Source organism: Coloeus monedula, assembly GCF_965178545.1.
Source record: "Coloeus monedula genome assembly, chromosome: 1".
Lineage (NCBI taxonomy): Eukaryota > Metazoa > Chordata > Aves > Passeriformes > Corvidae > Coloeus > Coloeus monedula.
The window spans coordinates 55,131,561-55,153,887 of NC_138781.1; the positions used below are offsets into that span (position 1 = coordinate 55,131,561).

At 37.1% G+C, this 22,327-nt stretch overlaps 1 protein-coding gene across 1 annotated transcript in view; it reads right to left on the reverse strand.

Moving 5' to 3' along the window:
- POU6F2 (POU class 6 homeobox 2) overlaps nucleotides 1-22,327 on the reverse strand; it is a gene marked incomplete at both ends in the record, with an annotated part of 331,543 nt that overhangs the window by 255,418 nt on the left and 53,798 nt on the right. Inside the window, one exon of the mRNA XM_082293405.1 lies at nucleotides 3,710-3,881. Coding sequence (XP_082149531.1) covers nucleotides 3,710-3,881 — 172 coding nt within the window. The remainder of the gene's footprint in view (nucleotides 1-3,709; nucleotides 3,882-22,327) is intronic.

Sequence of the window (22,327 nt, forward strand, 5' to 3'; positions counted from 1 at the left end):
TGACACTGCCAGAAAAGTCAAGAGCTATACTCAGTTTCTATGTTACTTAATTACATTCTGTGGTTAAAGCAGGAGATATTACTTCACAAATATTTTTAAAAGTAAATAACTCACCACAAGATCTCTTACAAAGCAACTTCACCTCATACTGTACAGCAAAACTGGGATTTCTGTATCCAAAACACTGCAGCTGTGCCAGCCCACATTTCAAAACTGTATTTTTGAGGTAATGAGCTTCAGGGTCATTAGTAACAGAGTCCTTTACCAACATTTTGCACCTAATTTTTGACCACTTTTTCTACTCTTTTCTGGTTCCATATGACTTCAGCATCAAAAGTCTTGCATGCAGGTATGCAAATTCAAAAAAGTCCACTGGTATAAAAGCACAAGTAGAGGATTACAGACTCCTGGACTATGGGACAGCATTTTCTATCAAAAAGAAACAAATTTTAAAAATTAAAAAAAAAAAAACCAAACAAAAATCACCACCACTAGGAGAAAACAAGCCAGCAAACAACAATAAGGCACAACCCCTCTAATCACAGCTGCTCCTGTCATTACTCACAGGGAACAGCTGCACCACAGTGACAAAGTGCATCTTCCCAGACACCTGTACACCAGTTTCAGATGGAAGCTATTTCAGATTGTCAGGAGCTTATCCCTACTTAATGCCGGTATTTCTGAGACTCAAAATGCTGCAGCATTCATCTGTTTTGTCACCGATAGCAAAGCACCCATACAAGAAACAAAAGTTTAGTGCATCTCTTAAAAAATAAGCCCCATTAATTGTGCTCCTGCCCTTTCCTCACTGGCAGCAGGGACTGTTACTGAAGAGGTACCATTTTGACAGGTAACAAAAAACAAATATCCACTGTTTCTATGGCATGCAGTGAAATACCAAAACAAGGAAATTTGAGAATAAGGAGGTGGATTTTAGGAAAAGGTACAGGTGAGCAAGGCAGGCCTTTGCAGAAATAAACTCATCCATCAAAAGAAGCTAAGCAGAAAGTGTCCGGTAAAAGAAAAGAAGCTCTTCGCATCTCATCAGTCAACTCTATTCATCTATATGAAAATAAGACTCGTGAAGTATTGCTAACAACAAGACACACAAATGCTGGTCATTCATTCCAACTAAATCAGTACATGATTTTCACAAATCCTTAAAAAAATGAAAAGTAGCAGTGTAGAAAAACTTTGTTCTCTAGGGATCCGTCTCCTCTCGACTTTCTAAAATGCTCCTCCCTCACCTGCTTAACAGATTTGGGAAAATTTTCACACAGCATGTATTAAATGTATATTTTAAAAAGATATTTATTATCACTGATTACATGAAAGAAGGTTGAAGGAGAAAGTTGTCATTCTCTATGCCAACACCTGTCAATAAGTTCACAACAATTTAACTTCAGACACTGCAAAGAAAAGTACAAAGTATGCATTCCTAACATGCTATTCATAACATTAAACAAAGAGAAAAAACTATAGGGTGGTGATGTTCCATATTTATGTATCAGAGCTTTAAACACAAACACACTTAAAAATTCTTAGTGTTTACTGAAAATCTATCTTAAGGGATGCATCTGTGACATAACATCTAATCATCTTTATTTTACATTTGGTCAGTTTGATACTCAAACGTAATAAAATTGCCCCATTATAATTTACTTTTTTATTATCAAAGTTACTAAAATTAGTTGACAAGAGCTGTTGCTAATAGATCTGTAGCATCTGTCATAATTGTAACAAAACCTCAATAAATGGTACATAAGTTCATACTGAGGCAGTTGGACTATTTCACCTACTTTTGTTTACTTGGGAACATCTTTTCAGCAGTGTAAGGATCAGGCTAGCAAACACCTTATGCTGACCAATAGAAAAAGCACAGTATATGAATTTTTAGCTTTTTCACTAGTGCTTTTAGTGAGATAAATTATATTTTCAGCTCAGAAGGAGACAAGATATGGTTACATGTCATTTCTATATCACATACGACAACTCTAATGAAAGTGTCTGTGTATTTCACTACCACTGTAGAACATCCAAATGACAATGGCTCAAAAAATATCCTGCCTTTTATTAGAAGACTTGCCTGATCTAAAAACAAACAGACAGACATTTCACTATCCTCAAATAAAAGTTCATTTTTTGCTTTGTATATGCCTTGCTCTATTTAATAGATACACCCTAAACATTTGAGCAAATAAAACATATAAACACAGCAGAAGATATTTATCTTACACTAGATAACTAATAGTCCTTTGAATTTTACACATCATAATTCTTTCCTGGATGAAATGGGCTAAAATAATTATTATATGCTTTGTGAACATTCAAACTGCTAATGGAAATTATGCTTTCCATGGAAACAAAGATTACTAAAAGGGTGCTTAAAAATGGATGTGATATTCAGTAACGGACATTACTGCAATACAGAAATTAAATTTTGGGGGGGTTTCATTATTATTTTTTCTGTATCTGTAGTGAAGTTATTTAGTAAAACATTCTGTGCTGTATCTTTCAGTAATGTGTAAGGAATATTATAATATAAAATTGCATGTGTTCTTTTGTTTTTTAAAAAATCTTGCAGCTCTTATTGTAGGTGGAATACTGAAATCTGACCACTGCTACAGATTTCCGCAGAGATTATAAAATCAAAAAGTTGAATCTTGGAAAATGGGCTCTCACCCTCTCTCCCTTAAAGCTGCATTCCCTTTGAACAAGACCTTTTTCCCTTTGACTTCTACCTACAGAATAATGAAAAATAGGTAAATGGTCCATTTTTATTAAGGTTTGTCTCAGCTCACAAACAGAAATAATTAAAAGGGACTTCTTCAGGAGTGCAGTCCCTCTAAACCCAAAATGTCACAATGTAGCATACAGTGCTGCTACAGCTCAGACACCTATCAACATCTATCACTCAAGCACGCGCCTCAACAGCTCTGCTCCCTTTTCTGATTAGAGATCAGAGTTGCTTGAGTTGGCTTACAGGGTGTCATCCATTTGAATGACAGATGTCTGTGTTGGAGTGCCACTCTCACTGCTTTTGTTTTGATTGTGAAGTGTTACACATATCTGGCCCAATTTAGACTATTCCAAAATGAATAAAAATCCAAAAGGTAATTCCTCTTTCCACAGGCTTGACGAGAAATATTTCATTTCTAATTTAAATTCCAAAAACATTAGCTCCACGTGCAATACCCTTGCTAGGCTTTGTTTACTCAGTATGAAGTGTTTTCTGTAAGAATCTTTCAGTTCTCTTCAGCCAGATTTATTTTTACCATTAAAAAAATTATAACTTTTCAGTTTAATCAAGCCTCAAAAAAACCTGGTAGCATGTGCGACACACCAGCACCTGCCACAATAATTGTTAAAGTACTCCAAGAAAATTATAAACACACACACACACACATTATTTTATGTTAGAGTCCATGGTTCTGAAAAAACTATTACACATTTGCAACTTGCAGTAAATACGTTCTTTGTTAACAAAAGTTTTCAGCACTGATCCTGTCATTCTGGTAACCAGTTGCAATGAGAGCAGAGGACTGTGTGCCTGCATGCTCCAAGCTACTCTTCCCTACTTACAAGAAAATTGAGCGAGCGAGCGAACAAAAAAAAAAAAAAAAAAAAAAAAAAAAAGAAAAAGAACAGGGGGAGATTGCTCTTCCGGACAACATGGTAGCAGTGAAATGAAATACCTAGACAGACTTACCGAAGAGCTTGCTGGGAGTGTCCTCGCTGTCATTTGATTCCACAGGCGCAAGCAAGGGCTCATTCAGCTCGTTGTCTGAAGTAGCTGCCTTGTCCTCACCTCTCAACTCTGCATTCATTTCACTCCGCAGTGACAGCAAGGGCTTACTGACTTGTCCAGCTATCATTGGATCCTAGGATGGGGGGAAAAAAAGAGTGAGGGGGAAAAAAAGTGGCAGCTTTGGTGTGCGTATACTCTCTCTTCCACTCCCTCTCTCTCACACACACACACACACATACACACACACACACTCTCTCTCTCTCTCTTATCTCTGGCTGCTCCTGCTGTTATTGCTGGCTGCAGTCAAGTGAAGAGCTATTACAGATCCAATGAGTTTTCCATTACTCCCCACCCTATTAAAGCTCAACTAGCATGTGAGAGATTCAGGATGCTTTGGAGAAAAACTTCTATGAAAGCAACATAACCAACACAGCTTTAATTGTGGGATGTGCTTTTTTTGTGTGTATGTTTTTACACCTCACCCTGTCCTTAGCATAGTAAGAAAAGAAATTCCTATATGCTCTGATACCCCAGAAGAGGACCCCCCTGTGAGTGCTCCATAGTGATTTAAAGAGGCATCCTCAGCTGTACAACATTAACAAAATCAAATACACAGTTTCTAGCATTACAGCATTTCTATGAAAATACACAGCATCAAATAGCCATTTCATTACATACTTTTAACAGAAATACTGTTTTCTTCTAATTGCTCCTGCCATTGGGATACTATGCTCCAAAAGTCCATAAAGACACAAGCACACATTTTTCTTTCGAAAATAAAAAACACAGAAACCATTTTCTAAAAGATAAAATTAGGGAAGATACTTACACATACAGTTTGCAATTATTCTTGTGTTTGCAACATTATATCCCCCACAAAAGATTACACATATATATACACATCTAAATTTTTTCTTGATTATTAGAATCTGTTTTATCTTCTGCTTATTGAGGACGTTTGGGTGGCAGGCATTATTTCCAAGCACACTGGTTACTCCGTTTGCAAACTAATAAGCATAATATCATGACAGCACAGAAAGCAGAATTTAAAAAAAAAAAACAAAAAAAAGAAAAAGTGACCTTGTTGCTCTCTCTAGCAGCTATTTATTGCAAAGTTCATGCCTAAATGGCTCTTATGCAGAGAACAGGTGACCAGCGAGCAAGTAGGTTGGCTAGCATGTTCCCTCTGTCCCGTCCTCACATTGGTTGATGTTTGCCTATGGGTTTTTTAATGTATTCATGTCTGGAAAGTGAATTTGATATGACACATGATAATCTATGAAAATGTTAATCAATACAAATAGTTTAAGCTGTCATCAAATGCACTTCTTTAGTCAATACTCATAGTGCCGAAAACAATGTCACTGTCACCAGGGCTTAATTTGCACAGCACTTAAATATTGGACTCTGTGCATCAATGCACTCCTCTTCAAATACTGTAGGTAAACACATTTTCTCCCTATTTAAGGCTGAAGCACTCAGCACGCATTTAGTTGAGCCGAATCCTCCCTTTTGAATACCTTGATAGGTCCACTGGAGGGCAAAATTAATACTTAATTGAATCTCACAGTCATCAAAATAATCAATACTTTTTTATTATTTATTCTTTACAGTCTGTTGACTGTTTCAAACCTCTGAGGGAATGGTGGAAAGGATTCATGGCTTTGAAACACTGTCATTTAACAAGGTAATTTTCAGTGGGGCATTAGGGGTTGTGAAACATATAATAAAACAAAAATGGTGGCTTATAATAGGAAGAAAGAAAAGAATTATATTTCTGCCATCTAACAAAACAGGATAAATAAAAAAAGCAAGTGCAAGCAGGAGCGGGAGAAAGGAGGGGGAGAGGGAAAGAAAGACTGGCTTTTGAAGGGTTTTATCATATCAAGAGCAGAGCTGAGCTTTCATAATGCTGACATTTCTCATTCTGACAATCCTAAACAAGTGGAAAGGATGAGATCGCAGATATCATCTTTCATCACATTCCCCAGCTTAAGAACCAACATGACAGCTTCTCTCCCCTTTACACTGTTAATTACTAAATAAAATACTGCTCTCTGTCAGCATTAGATTATTGCAGATAGCAACCACAAACATTACTCCATTGTTTTGTTTTGCCTTTTTTAAAACCGGTGATATCTACCTTGAACTCTTCAGAAAATAAATTAGGCTTGTGTCTACATATTGTAAATATATGAAACATAATCAATTTAATCAATGTGGTCAATCCATGTTATTGTCAGGCTAAATTGTTGGCAATTTATTAACATTTCATTTACTGTATTTATTAGGCAGCAACAATCTGAACATTTCTTAGAGGTTTCTGGAGAGGAAACAGAAACCAACAGATTTCTTTTGCAGACACTGTGAAAAAACTCTGGCTTGTTTTGCCTCACACTCATATTGCTCTATGGACAGTCATTTACTGAGGCAAAAAATTTGTTTGCTTTCATATACTAAATAATGTATTTTAGCGGATTTTGCAGCTAAAGGTCATTGTGAACACAAACAGCATTGTTTCAGTCTGTGCTGCTTCTCTTAGTTTCAGCTATTCAAAACTAACCTCAAGATTTGTTACTAACATCCATAACAAATGTGAATGAGGACAAAATTTGACCCTTTTCATCAAAGTAGTTTGGGGAGGGAAGTAATCATGTTCACAGAGAAAAACTCTTGATCTGAGGACTAACAGCAATTTAATGGATTAATGGAATCTGTAGGATTCTAGATTAAGTCTAAGTTGCCACATTCTGAAGTTGAATATATGAAAAGTGGTAGGAAGAATAATGTGGGAAATGTGACAGCACTGGGAAAAATGTCAGCCCTTCGATGACAGTGAATTCACAGCAACTTCAACAGAGCCAGGATTTTATTTGTTATGTATATCAATAATTTGGCCTCATCTGGAGTACTTTGTTCATTTCTGGTGAGCCCATCTAAAAAAGATACATCAGAAAAAGGTACAGTAAGAATGATGAACTGATCGAAAGGACTGAGTGCTTATGGAAGAGTGTGACTAAGAATAAGCATGATCAAAGGATACAAGATAATAAACAGCAGAGAGAAAATGTAGATCAGAAACTATTCACCCTAACTCATCTGAGGAGAAAAGGTGTCTCCACTGAAATGGGAAAAAGTCATAAATCTAATAATAATAAATTATACTTTTCCAAACAGTAGGTGGTGGAAAACCTGTGGAACTCATTGCTGCAAGGTATCACTGAGACCTGAACCGCAGTAAACATCAACACAGTCACTCGCATGGCTGGGCATACTCTTAGCAGTGAATTTAAAACAGCTTTGCAAACACACAGGCAGGACTATAAAAAGTGAAATAACACAAATTGCTGCCCCCTCCCTCAGACAGCATAAGAACCTGTAGTTAACCCCCAGGGTAGCTCTCTCTGTCAGGGGGTAAATGAACGACAACTTTCTCTGTAAGCAAACAGATTAGATACTGTCCAAATTTCTAGTCTACATGAAGACTAAATAAATCACTTAAACGATGGGTTAAGGAAAGGTTTGTTTCCTTGAAAAACATATAAAAAATTAGACATTTTTAAACTTCAGGTTATCTCCAGGCCTTCAGTTGCTTTCTGTGCTTAAAAACGTGTCTGTTCTGCAGTGAATTATGCATGATTAAAAACTACTGGTTTTGCAAAACACATAATAAATTGTAATTCCAGTGCACAGCAAGTGGCCTAGTCTACAAAATCCCTTGGTGATCAAAGGGGTGCTCCTGTATTTCCTAATGGCCTCCCTAAGAAAAATTCGGGAGTAGTTGCTATGACAGCAGGCCCAGCAGCCTTCTCTTCTTCTGCCCACCTGCAAGTCCATCCCAGAAAGGACCCATGGCATTGGAGAGGATGCACTGAGGCAAAGAATTGCATATGCATCTTTAGTAGGTAATATGGTCAGGATCTGTTCTTCTGCACTGGATGTCTGTGGGCTTGACACTCAGCATTTGCTTTCTGGAAGGTGCTATAGGTCAGATTACACTTTGCACTGTAACACAGGCTCTCCTGTTCACTGACAGCCACACAAAAGTTTCAGCTTTTCATATACAAAATTGAAAAGTCTAAGAATGCATAAAACCAGCAAGATGAACTTTGTCAAAAGGGTTTAAATGCTTTAAGTAAGAGGCAAGGGCATATAATGCTTCAGAATTTCAGACTTCTAGTTATGAGAGAACTAAGGAATCACAATCCCCTTATTCAAAATATAACAGTATATACCACACATGTAGTGACAAATTATACACACATCTCTTGCAGATACTCACATAACTTGTCATCTATTTCTTGTCCAACTAGCAGTAGTACTTCCAGACTTGCCTGTTTCCTATGAGATTTCCCTGACAGCTTTGTGCTGCAAGTGGTCCTCCCTGCTGTGTGTCTCCCTTAAGGGTTGGGTTATACCTCCTGTAATTCACTTACAGTATCTGCTACACCACCCTTCAGCTCTACGACTCCCTGATGGCTTAAACTGGCTGTTGGGCTTAATTCAATAGTAAAAGTCCTGTGGATTTGCAAATGCAAATTACAGTTGTGGTAACACACCCTCTTCTAAAAGCTAAAACCTTTACCTTTTTCTTAACTCTACGAAGTACAGGAGAACATTTATCAACGTGTTAAAAGCTTTGCCTTTGCACTTTAAGGGTAAAGGTGCAGTTTCTAAGCAAAACTATTTAGTAATCAAAGACAGCTTTTAAAAGAAACTGTGTAGGGTTTGTGTCAAACATGCCCTAGGCAGAAGTCTAAAAATGAATTACTTTCTTCTTTAATGTAGGACTTGGGTGATAATAGAGCTTTATAAAGGCTTCATGTACTGATTTAGCCACTGGTCTAAATTTTGTACTTACTGCACTATAAACATTGTTGCTCTGAATGTAATTACTTTCTAAATTCTAGTTCAGAGAAAAAGTAAGATTTTTTATTTTGCCCTTAGTTTGAAGTTAATTTGAACAGACTTTTTTCCCCCCTAACTTAGAAGTACTAGAAAACAATTTTCTGCTTTTCTTCAAAATATGAAATAAATCTTGCCCAAACCCCCACCCCCCCAATCATGATATTACACAGACTTCTGTTTGGGACATATACAATGAATTTGTTTGAGAGCAAACACAACAATTCTACTAGTAAACATAAAATATACACTTCATAATGACTTATTATTCCCATGACTGCACTAAAAATTTATTTGAATTGTATCTTTTTAAATTTTTTAATCAAGATAGAGCATGATCACAAATTTGGATAAAGCTATTCTAAGATGTGCCTTAGCTTAGTTTTTGTGTGAGGAATACATTAAAAAGACTCTACTGGAAAAGGATTGGATTTAATTTTTTGGTTAAATACCGGTGGAATTTAGGCTTACCTTCTCCCTTGGTCTTCTTCTTATGAAAAAGTTTTCTTCCTTCATCTTACTGCTTCTAGAGGTATTCATTTTTTTCCCATAAATAAAGATCTCTTACTGACAACCTTCTTTGATTCTTTATTCTTTTAACATTGTTTGATCTGCTGTCACTAATGTGCTGATATTTCCATCCCAATCTATCCATAGACTGGTTTATGCAAACTACTTTGAATCAACCTTTTGTCCCCTGCTAGCCTCTGACCATTTCTACCTGCTGGCTGTTATTTCCCTGGAAAAGTTACAGAGAAAAATCTCATTTTCTTCACAGCCGCTTCTGCCACCACCTTTGGATGGATGTTTATACACAAAACAAACAAGACTGCTGATACATGGTCATTGATCTCTCATCACTACTCTGACCTTGAACATCTATTTACGTATTTATGTCTCTTACCTATATTACTCATATTCAACTTACTAAAATCTTCTGTATTACCTCTCCCTTACAGCAAAAAGCTGCTATATCAACAGCTCATCTCACTCAATATGAATATTATCACCCAAAACAGTCTCTGCTTTTCTCCAGCTAGAATTGTATTTATTCTCCTCATTAAATTCTCTGTAGCAGAAAAACAAAGTTCTTCTTTTCTCCCTTTTCTCAATACTAGTGTGGCTTTGAACATTTTATTTTTCCAGTGATACTTATTTTCACATGGAGTGTCCAGGATGCAGTTTAAAAAGAGTTTTATCATTTAAAATAATGTAGCTAACTAAGAAATCAGTGCTTAGTTATACTCATTTTATTAATAGTACTGAACTATAACAATTTAATTTCGAAAGTCAGAAAAACTATCACTGCCCATGGTGATTTCTTTCACAGAAATATTCTTCTCAAGTTAAGCAGTAATGATAGGATTGTCTTCTTCATTTATTTACTTAATTTTAAGTTCTGAGGAAATTGAAATGGTTACTGCTTATTAGAATAATGCAGATCTGACCAAAAAAATAAAGTTTACAGAAATTACAGAGCTTTTAATTGTTGCTTTAGGAATCTTAAAATAGAATTAATTTTATTTCTTCTTAAACTATATTTTAAGTGACAATGTCCCTTGAATTGCTGTGCCTTGAGATTGAGGTACTACAATCTGTTTTCAAGTCATACCAAAAAATCCCTCACTACATTTATTCACTATTTTCCCTAATGATATCGTGGCACATATTTCTTACACCTATTAAGAGCAAGCTGAAAGGTTCACAAGAGAAGTTCAATTTGCTAATCAGGCTAGCTAGAGGCTGCAGGGAATAGGCACACAGAAGCTGCACAGTAGTAAGTAGCTAGGTCACCATTTATTTTATAATCAGTTTGGGTTTATTGCTCTAAATGTACCCTGGCAGTCATGCTGCAATCTTCAAAACAGAAAGAAAGGCAAAGAATGCTGGTTTCACCATAGAAAAAGTAAGGAAAAATAATTCATTGCAGGAGACTTCTGCACCTTTGGTCCAGAAAAGCCATTTCTTAATCCTGCTGGCAAAGAAATATGTGCACTAATGAATCCATACTTTGTGTTTTTCCTGACACACATGACACTTAGGGATCACTAATGCCAGAGTACACACAGCACAGAAGCTTTACTCTAAATGTTGCTTTCAAGTCTTAGATTTGACCTTAATGCTTCTGATACAATTATTAGTCTGATTTAAAGATCATATTGCTCTTCTTGTTCCAAGAACCCTTGTTTAGAGTTTTGTACCAGATCCAGGATGAAGCTATTCAAAACTTTCTTTTATTAATTAGGTAACAAGAGCTTTAATTTTGGCCATGGTCTGATTATAATGATTCCCCATTTAAATTACATACTGCCTTACTGGAAAGGAGCTTGTCTCTCTGTGGACATGTAGCAAAACTTTGTATGCATACACAGGTCAAGAGACACAAGAAGCTACTATTCTGAGAAGCTACCATGCTCCTCAAAACACAATAGACAATAGCATACAGCCACTAGTAGAAATAGCAAGTCCTGAGAGTGGTGAGAGAAATCAGCCTTCTTCTAGTTAAAGATTCTTGGAGTCACACAAAACTTGACCCATTTTTGTGAAAGCAGACAATCAGGCCCTAGAGACCAGGACAGGGAAAAGGCAAAACAGGCATTTTTGACTGGGACCAACATGGTGGGTAAGCCTTCAACAGACTTTCCCACACATTTCATAGAATCATTTAGGTTGGAAAAAGACCTTTAAGATCATCAAACCAAGACATTTCCTACTCTTTTTCATCTGGTTTCTTGAAAAAAGGAGATGCTTTAAGAAAGCAATTAAATCTGAAATTAGAAGATGGTCCTATCAAGAGTAAGACTTTGACACATTTTTTTCATAGGAGTAATGGATGATTCCCAATGCTCTGTCAGTTCTATTCTGAAGGAGTCATGTCAAACATAAGAAAACATCCAGAAAATTTCAAGCCTGAAAGAATAACTAAAATTTTAAGACTGTGGGGCCAACTTACTGGAAGGCTTGGGAAAAAATCCAGTATGAAGAGGAAAGCACTGTCTTCCATAAAAAAAAAAAAAAAAAAAAAAAAAAAAAAAAAAAAAAAAGCAAAAGCATTTCTATAAATGTATTTATTACCTTTATGGGAAAATTACCATTCTACCCTAATGTAATACATTAGCTGTCTAACAGATCCCTGCTTTAGAAAAACCCCAGCCTTCTTGTTCACCCTGAAAATTATTTCATGTGTTTTAGTCTCCACAATGACCACCTGAGAAGACATGATCCTGTTTACCAAATCACAAGTGCTTTTTCACAAGCCTGCCAGCTTCATAACTTGCCTTTTTTCTTGTTTAATATTCGCTCAATTTCTATTTTGAATAGCCCTTAAACACAACGCCTGTCTTTCCAGATGATCATGCTACATGTGTTAGAAGATCCTTCTAGAACCTACAGTATGCTCTTATCAGCATAATCCTTCTGCTCTCCATGACAAGAAGAGGCCATAAACAACCTCTTTGGAATTAAGAAACACTATAAAATACTCCATACTTGAGTTAGTCTTTCCTAGGTGTAAGATTTCTTACTAGGTTTTCCACCACAAAGCAGTCAGATGAGAATAATTTGGCCTAACCAGAAATTTAAATATGGTATTACATGCCGTTTCTCTGTATTTGCATTTGTCAGGCTTTGTCAACCATGCAGACACTATAGATTACTTTGGGTGAAAAAATATCAAACCCAGAATTCAGCTAAAATTCCTTTCTTTTAGAAATCAGCACGTCTAGAATCACACCAAAACCAAACTTACAATGGCTTTTGAATGTTGATCGGGTATGAGATACAAACTTGACCAGGCTGCATAGAAAGGACTCAGAGCAATTGAAAGAAGCTCTCCTTTTAGTTAAACAAAAACTTAATTTTACATAACACGTCAGGATTTTCATGATGCAAAACAAAGAAACCATTAACTTGAATTTTTGATGATCAGAGCATGGGTTAAATACTAACCCAGCTCAGAGGTTAATTCAATTACTTGCATTTGGTCTAGGAAAACACAAATCAAGATCCATATGTAGTCAGCCATGGACTCAGCCATATCAGGAAAGTCACTTCCTATTTCAGGATGGATCTCTTCCCTAGCTCTCACCAGAAATTCTAACACTCACAGTGTAACACTTTCAAAGAAAATTTGTTGAAATGGGTACAAATCCCTTATAGTGCAATGAAGCAACATTTTCTAGTGAAAACTCTTTTTTCCTGAAGAATTTTAAAGTAATATTTCTTTAACTCCAGTTTCATCCAGGTTTTGAATTGAATGCCACTTTCAAAAACAGTTGTAATTTATAATACAATATATGGTAATAACCTATACCAGTTTGGAAGTTTGGTATCTATTTATTGCGAATCTTTTAAAATCCTTTACAAATAGAGTTAAACACTTAAACAAATTACACCAGGCAAATCATGATTTCACCAGAATATCACAGTCAATGATTCATTAAAAGTCTTCAATCCAAAATTGTTCTTTTTTATCTTGAAGCAAGCGATGAAGTCTGCCTTGACTTCCTCTTCCTAAACAAGGCCAAAGTCTTCCAAAATCTGAATCCAAACTTAGGATAGCTCAACCACCTTAATTTTATGTATTATGTGGTTAACAAGTTAGTCAGCTGTTCATGGAGCTTCCCATAATACAGCACACTTGAATTTCAGTGACAAGTATGGGAAATCATTTCTTTTCTGGCATTTCTACTCATATCATACTTTATAGAGGTGGACTTTCTGCTTTTTATCTGCTCTAAACATAGAATAAAAAAGCAATAATGCCCATCTTTTGAAGCAATTGAAAGCCTCTCCTGATCTGAGGCTCACAGAAAATAAAATGTTATTTTCTTTTTCCAGATACTAGAAGATGCACTGCAGCTTCCAGTTTAAGAGGAAGAATCCCAAATCGTTTTCCTATCCTTCTTCTATGCTGAGATCATCTGACAGCAAAATCTGCTGCTACAACTGCTAAACATAGTTAATAATGCCATAAATACTGCAGATCAATAATGCAAGGCTTTTTATATTTCCCAAGCCTTTCCCATTGATGAATGAGTGCAATTGTTTTTTTAATCATTACACAGAAGATCTTCAGGGTTACTTTTCTTCATACCAGGTCTTCATCAACACCTGGGTACCACATCTTTCTTTTCATGTTGTAGAGCACAACATATTAATTTCTAATTAAATGTATTCCAAAATCAACATGCCTTCAACTATCACACAACTTTACATTTCTAATGCAATTTACATGAGGGTTTAAGAACTTGAAGCCCAAAGGGTGCTTGGCCTTTTCATCAATAGCCTTAATCTGCTGGAAGTTGCAGGTATACTTACAAACTCCCAGTGTTTTGCTCTTTATGCTAGGGTAAGATGTGTCACACACCACACACAGCAACAGTATTATGTGTTGGACATACAGAAGGATCTCTTCAATACAAAGCAGTTTTTCTGTTTAATGCTTTACAACAGGAAAACAGCAGAACATTTACCAATCATTTTAGCAGCAATTACAGTAACTGGATTATCAATAAACAATGAATGAAGCATTTCTCAAGTATGCTGATATTTTCCTACATGAACAGTTCTGTTCTTTATTAGATACTGTTTGGCTGAGGGATTTTTGGAGGGTTTGTTGTTTCTTCTAATAAAAAAAGTTTGCCGTACAATGATTTGCAATTGGCTCCCTATTGTTTCTCGAGGAAACTCCTTTAAGACAAACAATATTTTAAGGAAGGAAAAATCAGATCAGAGAGTAAAACAAAACATGCAACTGTACCAACACATTCCTGTGAGTACCTGGTTTTTGTAAACTGGCTGACATCACTGGGTTGCTCAGTTACACCCTAGAAGAGTAACTACCACTGCTCTGCTCAGAGAGCAGTCACAAGTGCTGTTGATTTCCTTATGTTTCAATGGAAGAAAAATATTTCCAAAGATCCTATTATTTCTTATGACATGTATATCTAATGTATGCACATGTGTGTATGCAAATATTACATATATAAAAAAGTTTTTAGCAAGCCTGATGCGTTCTAAATGAAGCCTTTTGGACTGCTGCCATCTGCTTCAACAGGGAAAAACACATACTCAGTTCTCCTCGTGAAAAATCACTGAGATCTATGTAAGGGCACTGTTCTTCTTGTCATTGAAATCGATAACAAGATATCAATAGGTATCCCTAAATGTAGTTTAGTTGTTTCAAAAAAACACAGGTCAACATAATCTCGTAGTACTATTGGTCTCAAATTACTTTTAACCTACTTTTTAACCTATTACAAGCTTCATGTTATTTTTTTAAAAACAACTAATAAGTATGGGTGTTTAAAATAAAAGTTTTCTTCAAATTATTAATATTACTTAAGGACATAGCATAATTTGCACTTTTTTTTTCTTTTTCTTTTTTTTGCATGCACAACCCATGCACAAATATGCAGATCATTACAATAACTGCTTTGGTAACATTAGCATCCCAAAAATGAATATTAAAAAGCTATTAATAACTTCAGAGTGATTAAAAATACAAAAATAGAGCAATAAAATGCAGAATACGAGTTTTAATCACAATCTCAAATTTGTTCATTATAAGTTATTTTCATGTGTCAGTACAAATGGAAATTGATACTGTCTGTTTGGCATATATATTTGAAGATAGCATCATTGCTTTTTACTTTAAGGAAAAGTTCATTCCTATGTCCATATTTATGATTAGTTTTCTCAACCTAGAGACTACATGTATTTATAGTTTGCATATGCAAAGCCAAAGAGCCACTTGGGTTTCCTGCAGCAAGCCTGAGTATACTAGCACAGCTGTGAGATCATACAGTGTTCAAACCATCTTTGACCTTTCTCTTAGTCCTCTTTTAACAAAAAATAGTCTTTCCTTTGTGGGAGAGGAAGTTTGACACTAAATGCTTATAATAGGAAGGCTGGCACCTTAGAGGCTCAGTTTTGCCACTGAAGTTGTTTGCATTGCCAGGCAAGTCACCTAATCCCTATACATTGTTTAACCAATTTGCGAAGGAGAGAGCTGGGTAAGGGTGTCTATTGCAACTTTTAAGCCTTCCTGTGAAAATTTGCATAAGTAATCTATCCCCACAGAGTCTTTACTGAACTCTTTCTTGGTCTATGCTTTTCTAAGGTTTAATAATATCTAACTTAGAGTTTCATAAAAACTAACTTTCCTTAAACCACACTCACAAAATTTTGATTGTATTTACTGCTAAGACAATTTTCACTATATTTAAGTGGACCATTAATAATTTTATCCATTTATTCCTTTTGTTAACCTAGTCCTTTAATGATTTACCTGCTTTCAATATCCACAGATACCCATTTTCTCATGTGTTGAGCAAATAGTCTAGCTAATGCATACTTAACCAATTTATTCCTTACATCAAGAAAAATCCATCTCTCATTTCTTAACCTGGTGGCACTTCTGATACGTTTCACAGAGCTGCTGCAGGTCTTGATTGTACCTGTCAAACTCAACCCTGGGACAACTTCAAAGGGTCTTATAGGAGCAAAAGATGCTTTCTCCTTGCTCTCTGTACTCAGACTGTTACAATGCGTGCCCTCCATTCTCCCAGCCTAAGGAGCTCAAGAAGAATTAGGAAAGCAGATCTTAATTGCAGAGAACAGCAGAAAAATAAAACGCTGTAAAACAGGAGCTCATGTCTGCTGTTATCAGACCTATCCTGTTATGTTACTTTTTCTTTTCTTCCTACCACTGTACTTTCCTCAGGAATATTCCCTTTCCAAGCAGTTATCAATATGACTACCCTTAAAGTCCCAGTAGGTGGTTCTTGTTTTTTAAACCTACTGAAATTTTCCTCCAAGACATTTATTCCTGCTTGTGGCTACAGCAGTTGCTCCCTCTTTAAGATCTGCACTGTTTTAGTGAGCTATTATGTCTAGCAGACAAGCACCCACACAACTACTCACTCACTCCCCCCTCCCACAGGCTGAGGAGAAAACAAACAGAGGAAGACATGGCTTATGGATCAATAGAAAGACAGTTTGATAAGGGAATCATAAGATACATATGCAAGCAAACCAAAATAAGGAATTTTTAGCAGTACTTCTCATTGACAAGCCAATTCCAGGGCAGTGAACCCTCACTGTGCGTAACAGTTACATGAGAAGATGAACATCATAGACACAAATAATCCCAATTCCTCCTTCTTTCCCCCTATTTTAATGCTCAACGCTACATCATATGTATGGAATAACCTTTTGGTCAGTTGGGGTCAGACATCCCAACACTACCATAGAATCGAACAATTTGGGTTTCAAGGGATGCTAATATCATCCAGACCAGGTTGCTCAGAGCTCCAGATAACCTGGCCTTAAACATTTCCAGAGATGGGGTATCCGCAACCTCTCTGTGCAACCTGTTCTGATGCCTCACCACTCCCACAGGAAAGAATTTTTTCCTACTATCTAATCTAATCTAAGCCTATTCTCCTTCAGTTTGAAGTCATTCCCCCTTGTCCTATCACTACATGCTCTTGTAAATAGTCTTTCTCCAGGGAAGCTTTACGGAAAGACTGTCCTTTCCCAGCTTCTTACCTGTCTCAGACACTGTGCAAGCACTGTTTTGAGATAGCCAAAACACTGGGGTGTCATCCATACTGTTTTAGTCACAAATCCAAAACACAGCATCAGATGTGCTGCTATAAAGCAATTTGCCTCCAGCCAGCCAGCCCCAGTACAATGATTCAGATCTACAACTTAGGAAAATGAGCGGAGCACCCATACATCTGGGGCCTTCCTTGAGCTCCCTCTTCACAGAGACATATAGCTCTGCTCAACTCACAGGCCTGACAGTCTCAGCTCATGTGCTTCTTCTGCATTCAAACACATGATCCTTTTTATCATTTGATTCCAACCTAAAACGTTATTCTGAAGATTGCTGAAGAGAAATCTTGGCAAAATAAAAGCATAAGCAAAGAGACTTAGGCAAGCACCTGTCATGGACCATGCGGCTTGTCAGTGCTGGAGCACGAGGTGCCGCGACCTTCCTAAAAGCGTCTCCTTAGTGAAGCCGCTCGGCAGGACCACCACCCACTCACACACGCGTACGCACGCATGCACGGACAGCTCCAGTAAACGGGTCGACAGCAAAGAGCCAGGAAGGATCTTCATATGGGGTTCCACAGGAGGAGGTTTATTGCAGCCACACTCGTGAACGGTTCCAGGCACGAAGAAAAAGAACAATGGAAGGTTCAGGTTTAAGTACAGGAGCGGATCGAGCCATCAGGGACCAACGATCTGAGGGAACGGGGGCGGTACAAAGGCGCGACTACGGAATGGGAGCCAATGGGAAAACTCTGGGGGAGTGGTGAGGGGCAAGGGCCAATGGGAGGAACCTGAAGTAGAGAATCTTCTAGGGCAGGGACATATAAGGTAACAAGGGGGCAGGGAGGCCAACGGCCAACCAGGGAAGCAGAACTAGGGTACAGTGACATAACAGGGCAAAGCATGCTGGGGGAAGCTTTTTTTGTTCACCCTAACCTGGGGAGGAATCTTTGGTACTAGGGACTGTGTCACCAGTGGACTTTCTTTGTCCCTTGTACCACAGTCTCACTGGCCACCACAAGCACCAAATAAATACAGGTGGCCACGTGTGGGGTAAGTAAAATTAAACCATCCCCTCTTTTTGCCCTTTTATTTTTGTTTTACACCAAACTCTTATTCATAGATTAAAATCAACTTTCATATTTGCTTTTACCCACATTTACTTCATCCATTTATTTGTTGGGTTATTTAAGTGTTTCTCAGCACTACGGTATCTGAATGCTTAATCACATACTTTGACCTCTGTTTTCATGCAAGCTGGAGTGTCCTCAGAATTCATGCGTATATTAAAATGTTCTCTTTTGCCATAAAATCAAGTTGGTGGGTGATTACTTCAATGTGACACCTTATATAAGCTTACCATCATGCCTTCACTTTAAACATTGTAAGTCAATGAAATTATATTGCAGACAGTGACAACACATACAATTTTGCCTGTTTGATATCCCATTACTGCAATAGCAGCAGCAATGGTTTTGGAAAAAGCTTTTTTTCCCCAATAAGCACATGCTACCAATTTTGCACTCACAAGTAGGGCATCTTCGTAGGGAGCACAATAAGGCCACTTAAGTGACTATCACGAAGTATTTGCTTGTTTCCAAGAGAATGTGAAGTAGTACACCCACAGGCCTACATAGAGAATTACTAGTAAAAGATAACCAGCAACTCCTACATGGAATCAAAACACTTCTACAAAAAATTGATTCACTTGTGCAGTCAAAACAGCAAAACCATTAAATGTTCTCAGACTTGATACTTAGCTAGGATATGAGATCAGTTTTGTAGCACCAAGATATGTGCACAGATACTCCCTATTGCCAAAGTCCAGCAGAAAAGAGAAACTAGTCTCCACATAAGTAACACTACTTGTACAATTCTACCAGAAGTTTTCAAACTTGCCTCTGCTCATCTTTCAGCTTCAAATCCTAACACACACAACAAAATTTCTGTTGGGCTCAAAAGTACCTCTTCATGTGGGAAGACAAGAAATTCATAAGCTTTGAACTCCAAAGGGAATACTTTGGGAGGCAAGGGGAAGGGGGATGGGGGGAGAGAGAGGAAAGGGACAGGTAAATAATTCCAGTTTTAGAGGACTGTGAGTATTAAGCATTGAATATCAATCTCATCATATTTCAAGGCCAAATGTTGTATGGAACAGAAGTTAATAAAGGAAGGAAAAATCTAAAGCCACAATAATCAGAAAAAAAAAAAAAAAAAAAAAAAAAAGCTGGACTCCTTTTCAGTTTTCTAAGGTCATACATTCAGCGTGAAGAAACATTGAATTCTGTTCCATGTATCAGTTAAAGGAAAGCTACTGAGAGGCTATGATATAACCCACTCAGATTAATCAGCAACTCACCAGGGATCGGGGTGCATTAACATGAATTGCATGCTTAAGCAGCAATTCCCTGGACTTTATCACATCAAAATCAGCCTTATCTAGTAGTTTAAAGCATTTATAATTTTAGAAGTCTGACAAGGCCACATGCACAAAGCTTCACTCAGAGAAGTGTCCCCAACTCTACATAATTTCCCAACCTGTCTGATTCCAGCAGAGCAATTGAGTTGGAGGAGGACAGACAATCTAACCACTCAAACAGTTGAACAAATTGTTCAACTGGGCTTGTTTTCTGAAGAAGAGTTCTAGCTGCAGACTTCCACTACTTTTTATTTTGTTTTTACAAACATCAGAAAAGAAGGAAAAGTGAATTAATGTGCACTTATTGTTATAAACGGAGCCTGGACTTTTTGGGTGAGATAAAAGTCTGCTCGTTTATTTAAAAAGAAAAACCAGGAGCGGAGACTCGAGATAAGCCCGAGTCCCACTCAGCAACCCAGAAAAAAACAACTGTGAGACGCACAGGGCGTTCCTTCAGACTCAACTTCCTCAGGAAGGCCCCCCCGCGGGGGCTGAGCCCCCTGGGCCCTTTTATAGTCTCTCTGATGTTATGATTGGTGGAGCTCCGATCCTCCCTCTGATGGCTCGTTGCTAGGGTTCTCATTGGCGTTCAGCTCCATCAATCTCTGGGGCGTCGAGTGATTGGTTTGCCCTCTAACCAATAATTCCTCAAGATGTTTACATCATAAACCATTAAGTCAAGAACATTCCAGAACGTTCTCCCCTTTTCTATAGACCCACCACTCTTCCCCCATTGGTGCCACCATCTAGCGATCACATAGCAGCATTACACCCGTACAGTCACAATAATAATCAACTTATTAACTGTGTATAACAAGTAACTATTAACTTCCTTTTAACAAAAAAAAAAAAAAACCCTTTTAACCATTTATTACACTTATGAAGAGAAATGGTTAAATGAAAAGGCATTAGTATCCACCTCTCACACAACTACTATCACGAGTAAGGTAAAGCTTTTGAAAGACACACATATTCTTTGATATCAAAGTGATCTGGAAGACCACAAAAGAAGAAGAGGTATCACATGGGGAAGTGACAACACAGGTGAACATTTATGCTGGGCTTCAAACCCCAATGTTTAGAGGTCACCCCATGTGACTCATGTCACTCCATCTGTACAGTTTTTTCTCCCAACGGAACCAGTATTTGTACGCGTCCCTAGGGGTCTTTAAAGAAAAGATGACAATGTACTGAAAAGCACTAAGAGAAGCCCAACCAGATATGTTAAATGTGTTATGACAGAGTAACTGAACTGCTGTGATGAAAACAAAGCCATATTTATACTGTGGTTAAATTGTGGCTTTAAGATATTGTAGTCATTTATTTATATCTGAAGGGTATAAACTGGTTCTTCAAGCATGTAACCTTGGACTAATTATACATACTGAAATCAATGGGATTTTGTGAGATCAGGTTTTGTGAGACTGGAATGCAGCAGTGTGGGCAAATTGCTCAAAGTTAGCTGCAAAGTTATGTAGGAAGAAAAAGATGAAAATGACATTGAAATGCATATGATGGGCATTGGGGGGAGAGGGGGACCCCAGAAACACAAGTGCTTACATTACAATCTTCTGAAAAGATAAGTAGAAGAAGCATTTCTGTTTGTGACATTCGAAGATCTACAAGAGAGAAAAATACGTAACACAGGAATACACAGCTGTGCACAGTTGTGGTGTCTTCTAGTCTATATCACCAAAAGTCTTTCACCTCAAATTTGCTCTGAGCCTGATAAATACTTTTTGCACTATAATTCAGTGAAAAAATTTAAAACACTGCACTGACAATGAATATAAAAGTTAAAGAACATATGGGTTTGTGTTTATTTTCCTCTCCAAAAGTATTTCAAAAATTTCCTGGTTTTCCCTCTAAATGTCTATACAGACTCAAACCTAGGATCTCACTATCAAAGGGGGTTCTCTCCTGCCTGGTGTATGACATTAACATCATTAATAAGTTATGACCTCGGTAACACCTATTCTAATCCTTCTGCCTTCACTAAGGTTCTTCAAGTGTAATTCAGCACTTCATTTATGGCAATGAGATTGAAAAGGCAGACTAGAAAGTGGAACACAGTTTATAACATTGATGACAATGCACAGCTGAGTCCTTTTTAGTATCCCAGTTGCTGTCATAGATACAATAGTAAAATCTGACTTTGCTTAGTATGCATGCTCTGCACAGGTTTACACTAATATGATACTTTTAGCAAAAAACTATAATGTGTATAGATCTTACCTAGAAAACAATTTCAACAATCATATAATTTCACAACAAAGTCACATTTTTATCTCCCTGTACTGCTTCAAATCCCATTGCTTTAGCTTGCACAATTTATTTGCAAGAAAAAAAATTAACAAACCAGATACATTCTAAATACCAAAGAGAAAAACTTAAACTAAACTTGGGGAAAATTTGTCAGGCAATTCCTGTTTGCAACTCACAACGGCACGGGTAAAAAGAATGTACTCTGAGTTTTTTCACTTATGACTAATATGCCTCCAGTTTCCTTGTAGCTTAAGAAAACTTACTACCAACACTGAAAATCCTTACATAATGTGAAAATATTTAACATGCTAGAGCTTAAGTCTACCAAAAGAAATAAACTGTGAGTAAATAACATTATAACTGGGTATAGCTAGTCTGAGAGGAGTTCCTACTTTACATTCTCAACAACTTTTGGAGAGCATTCAGAT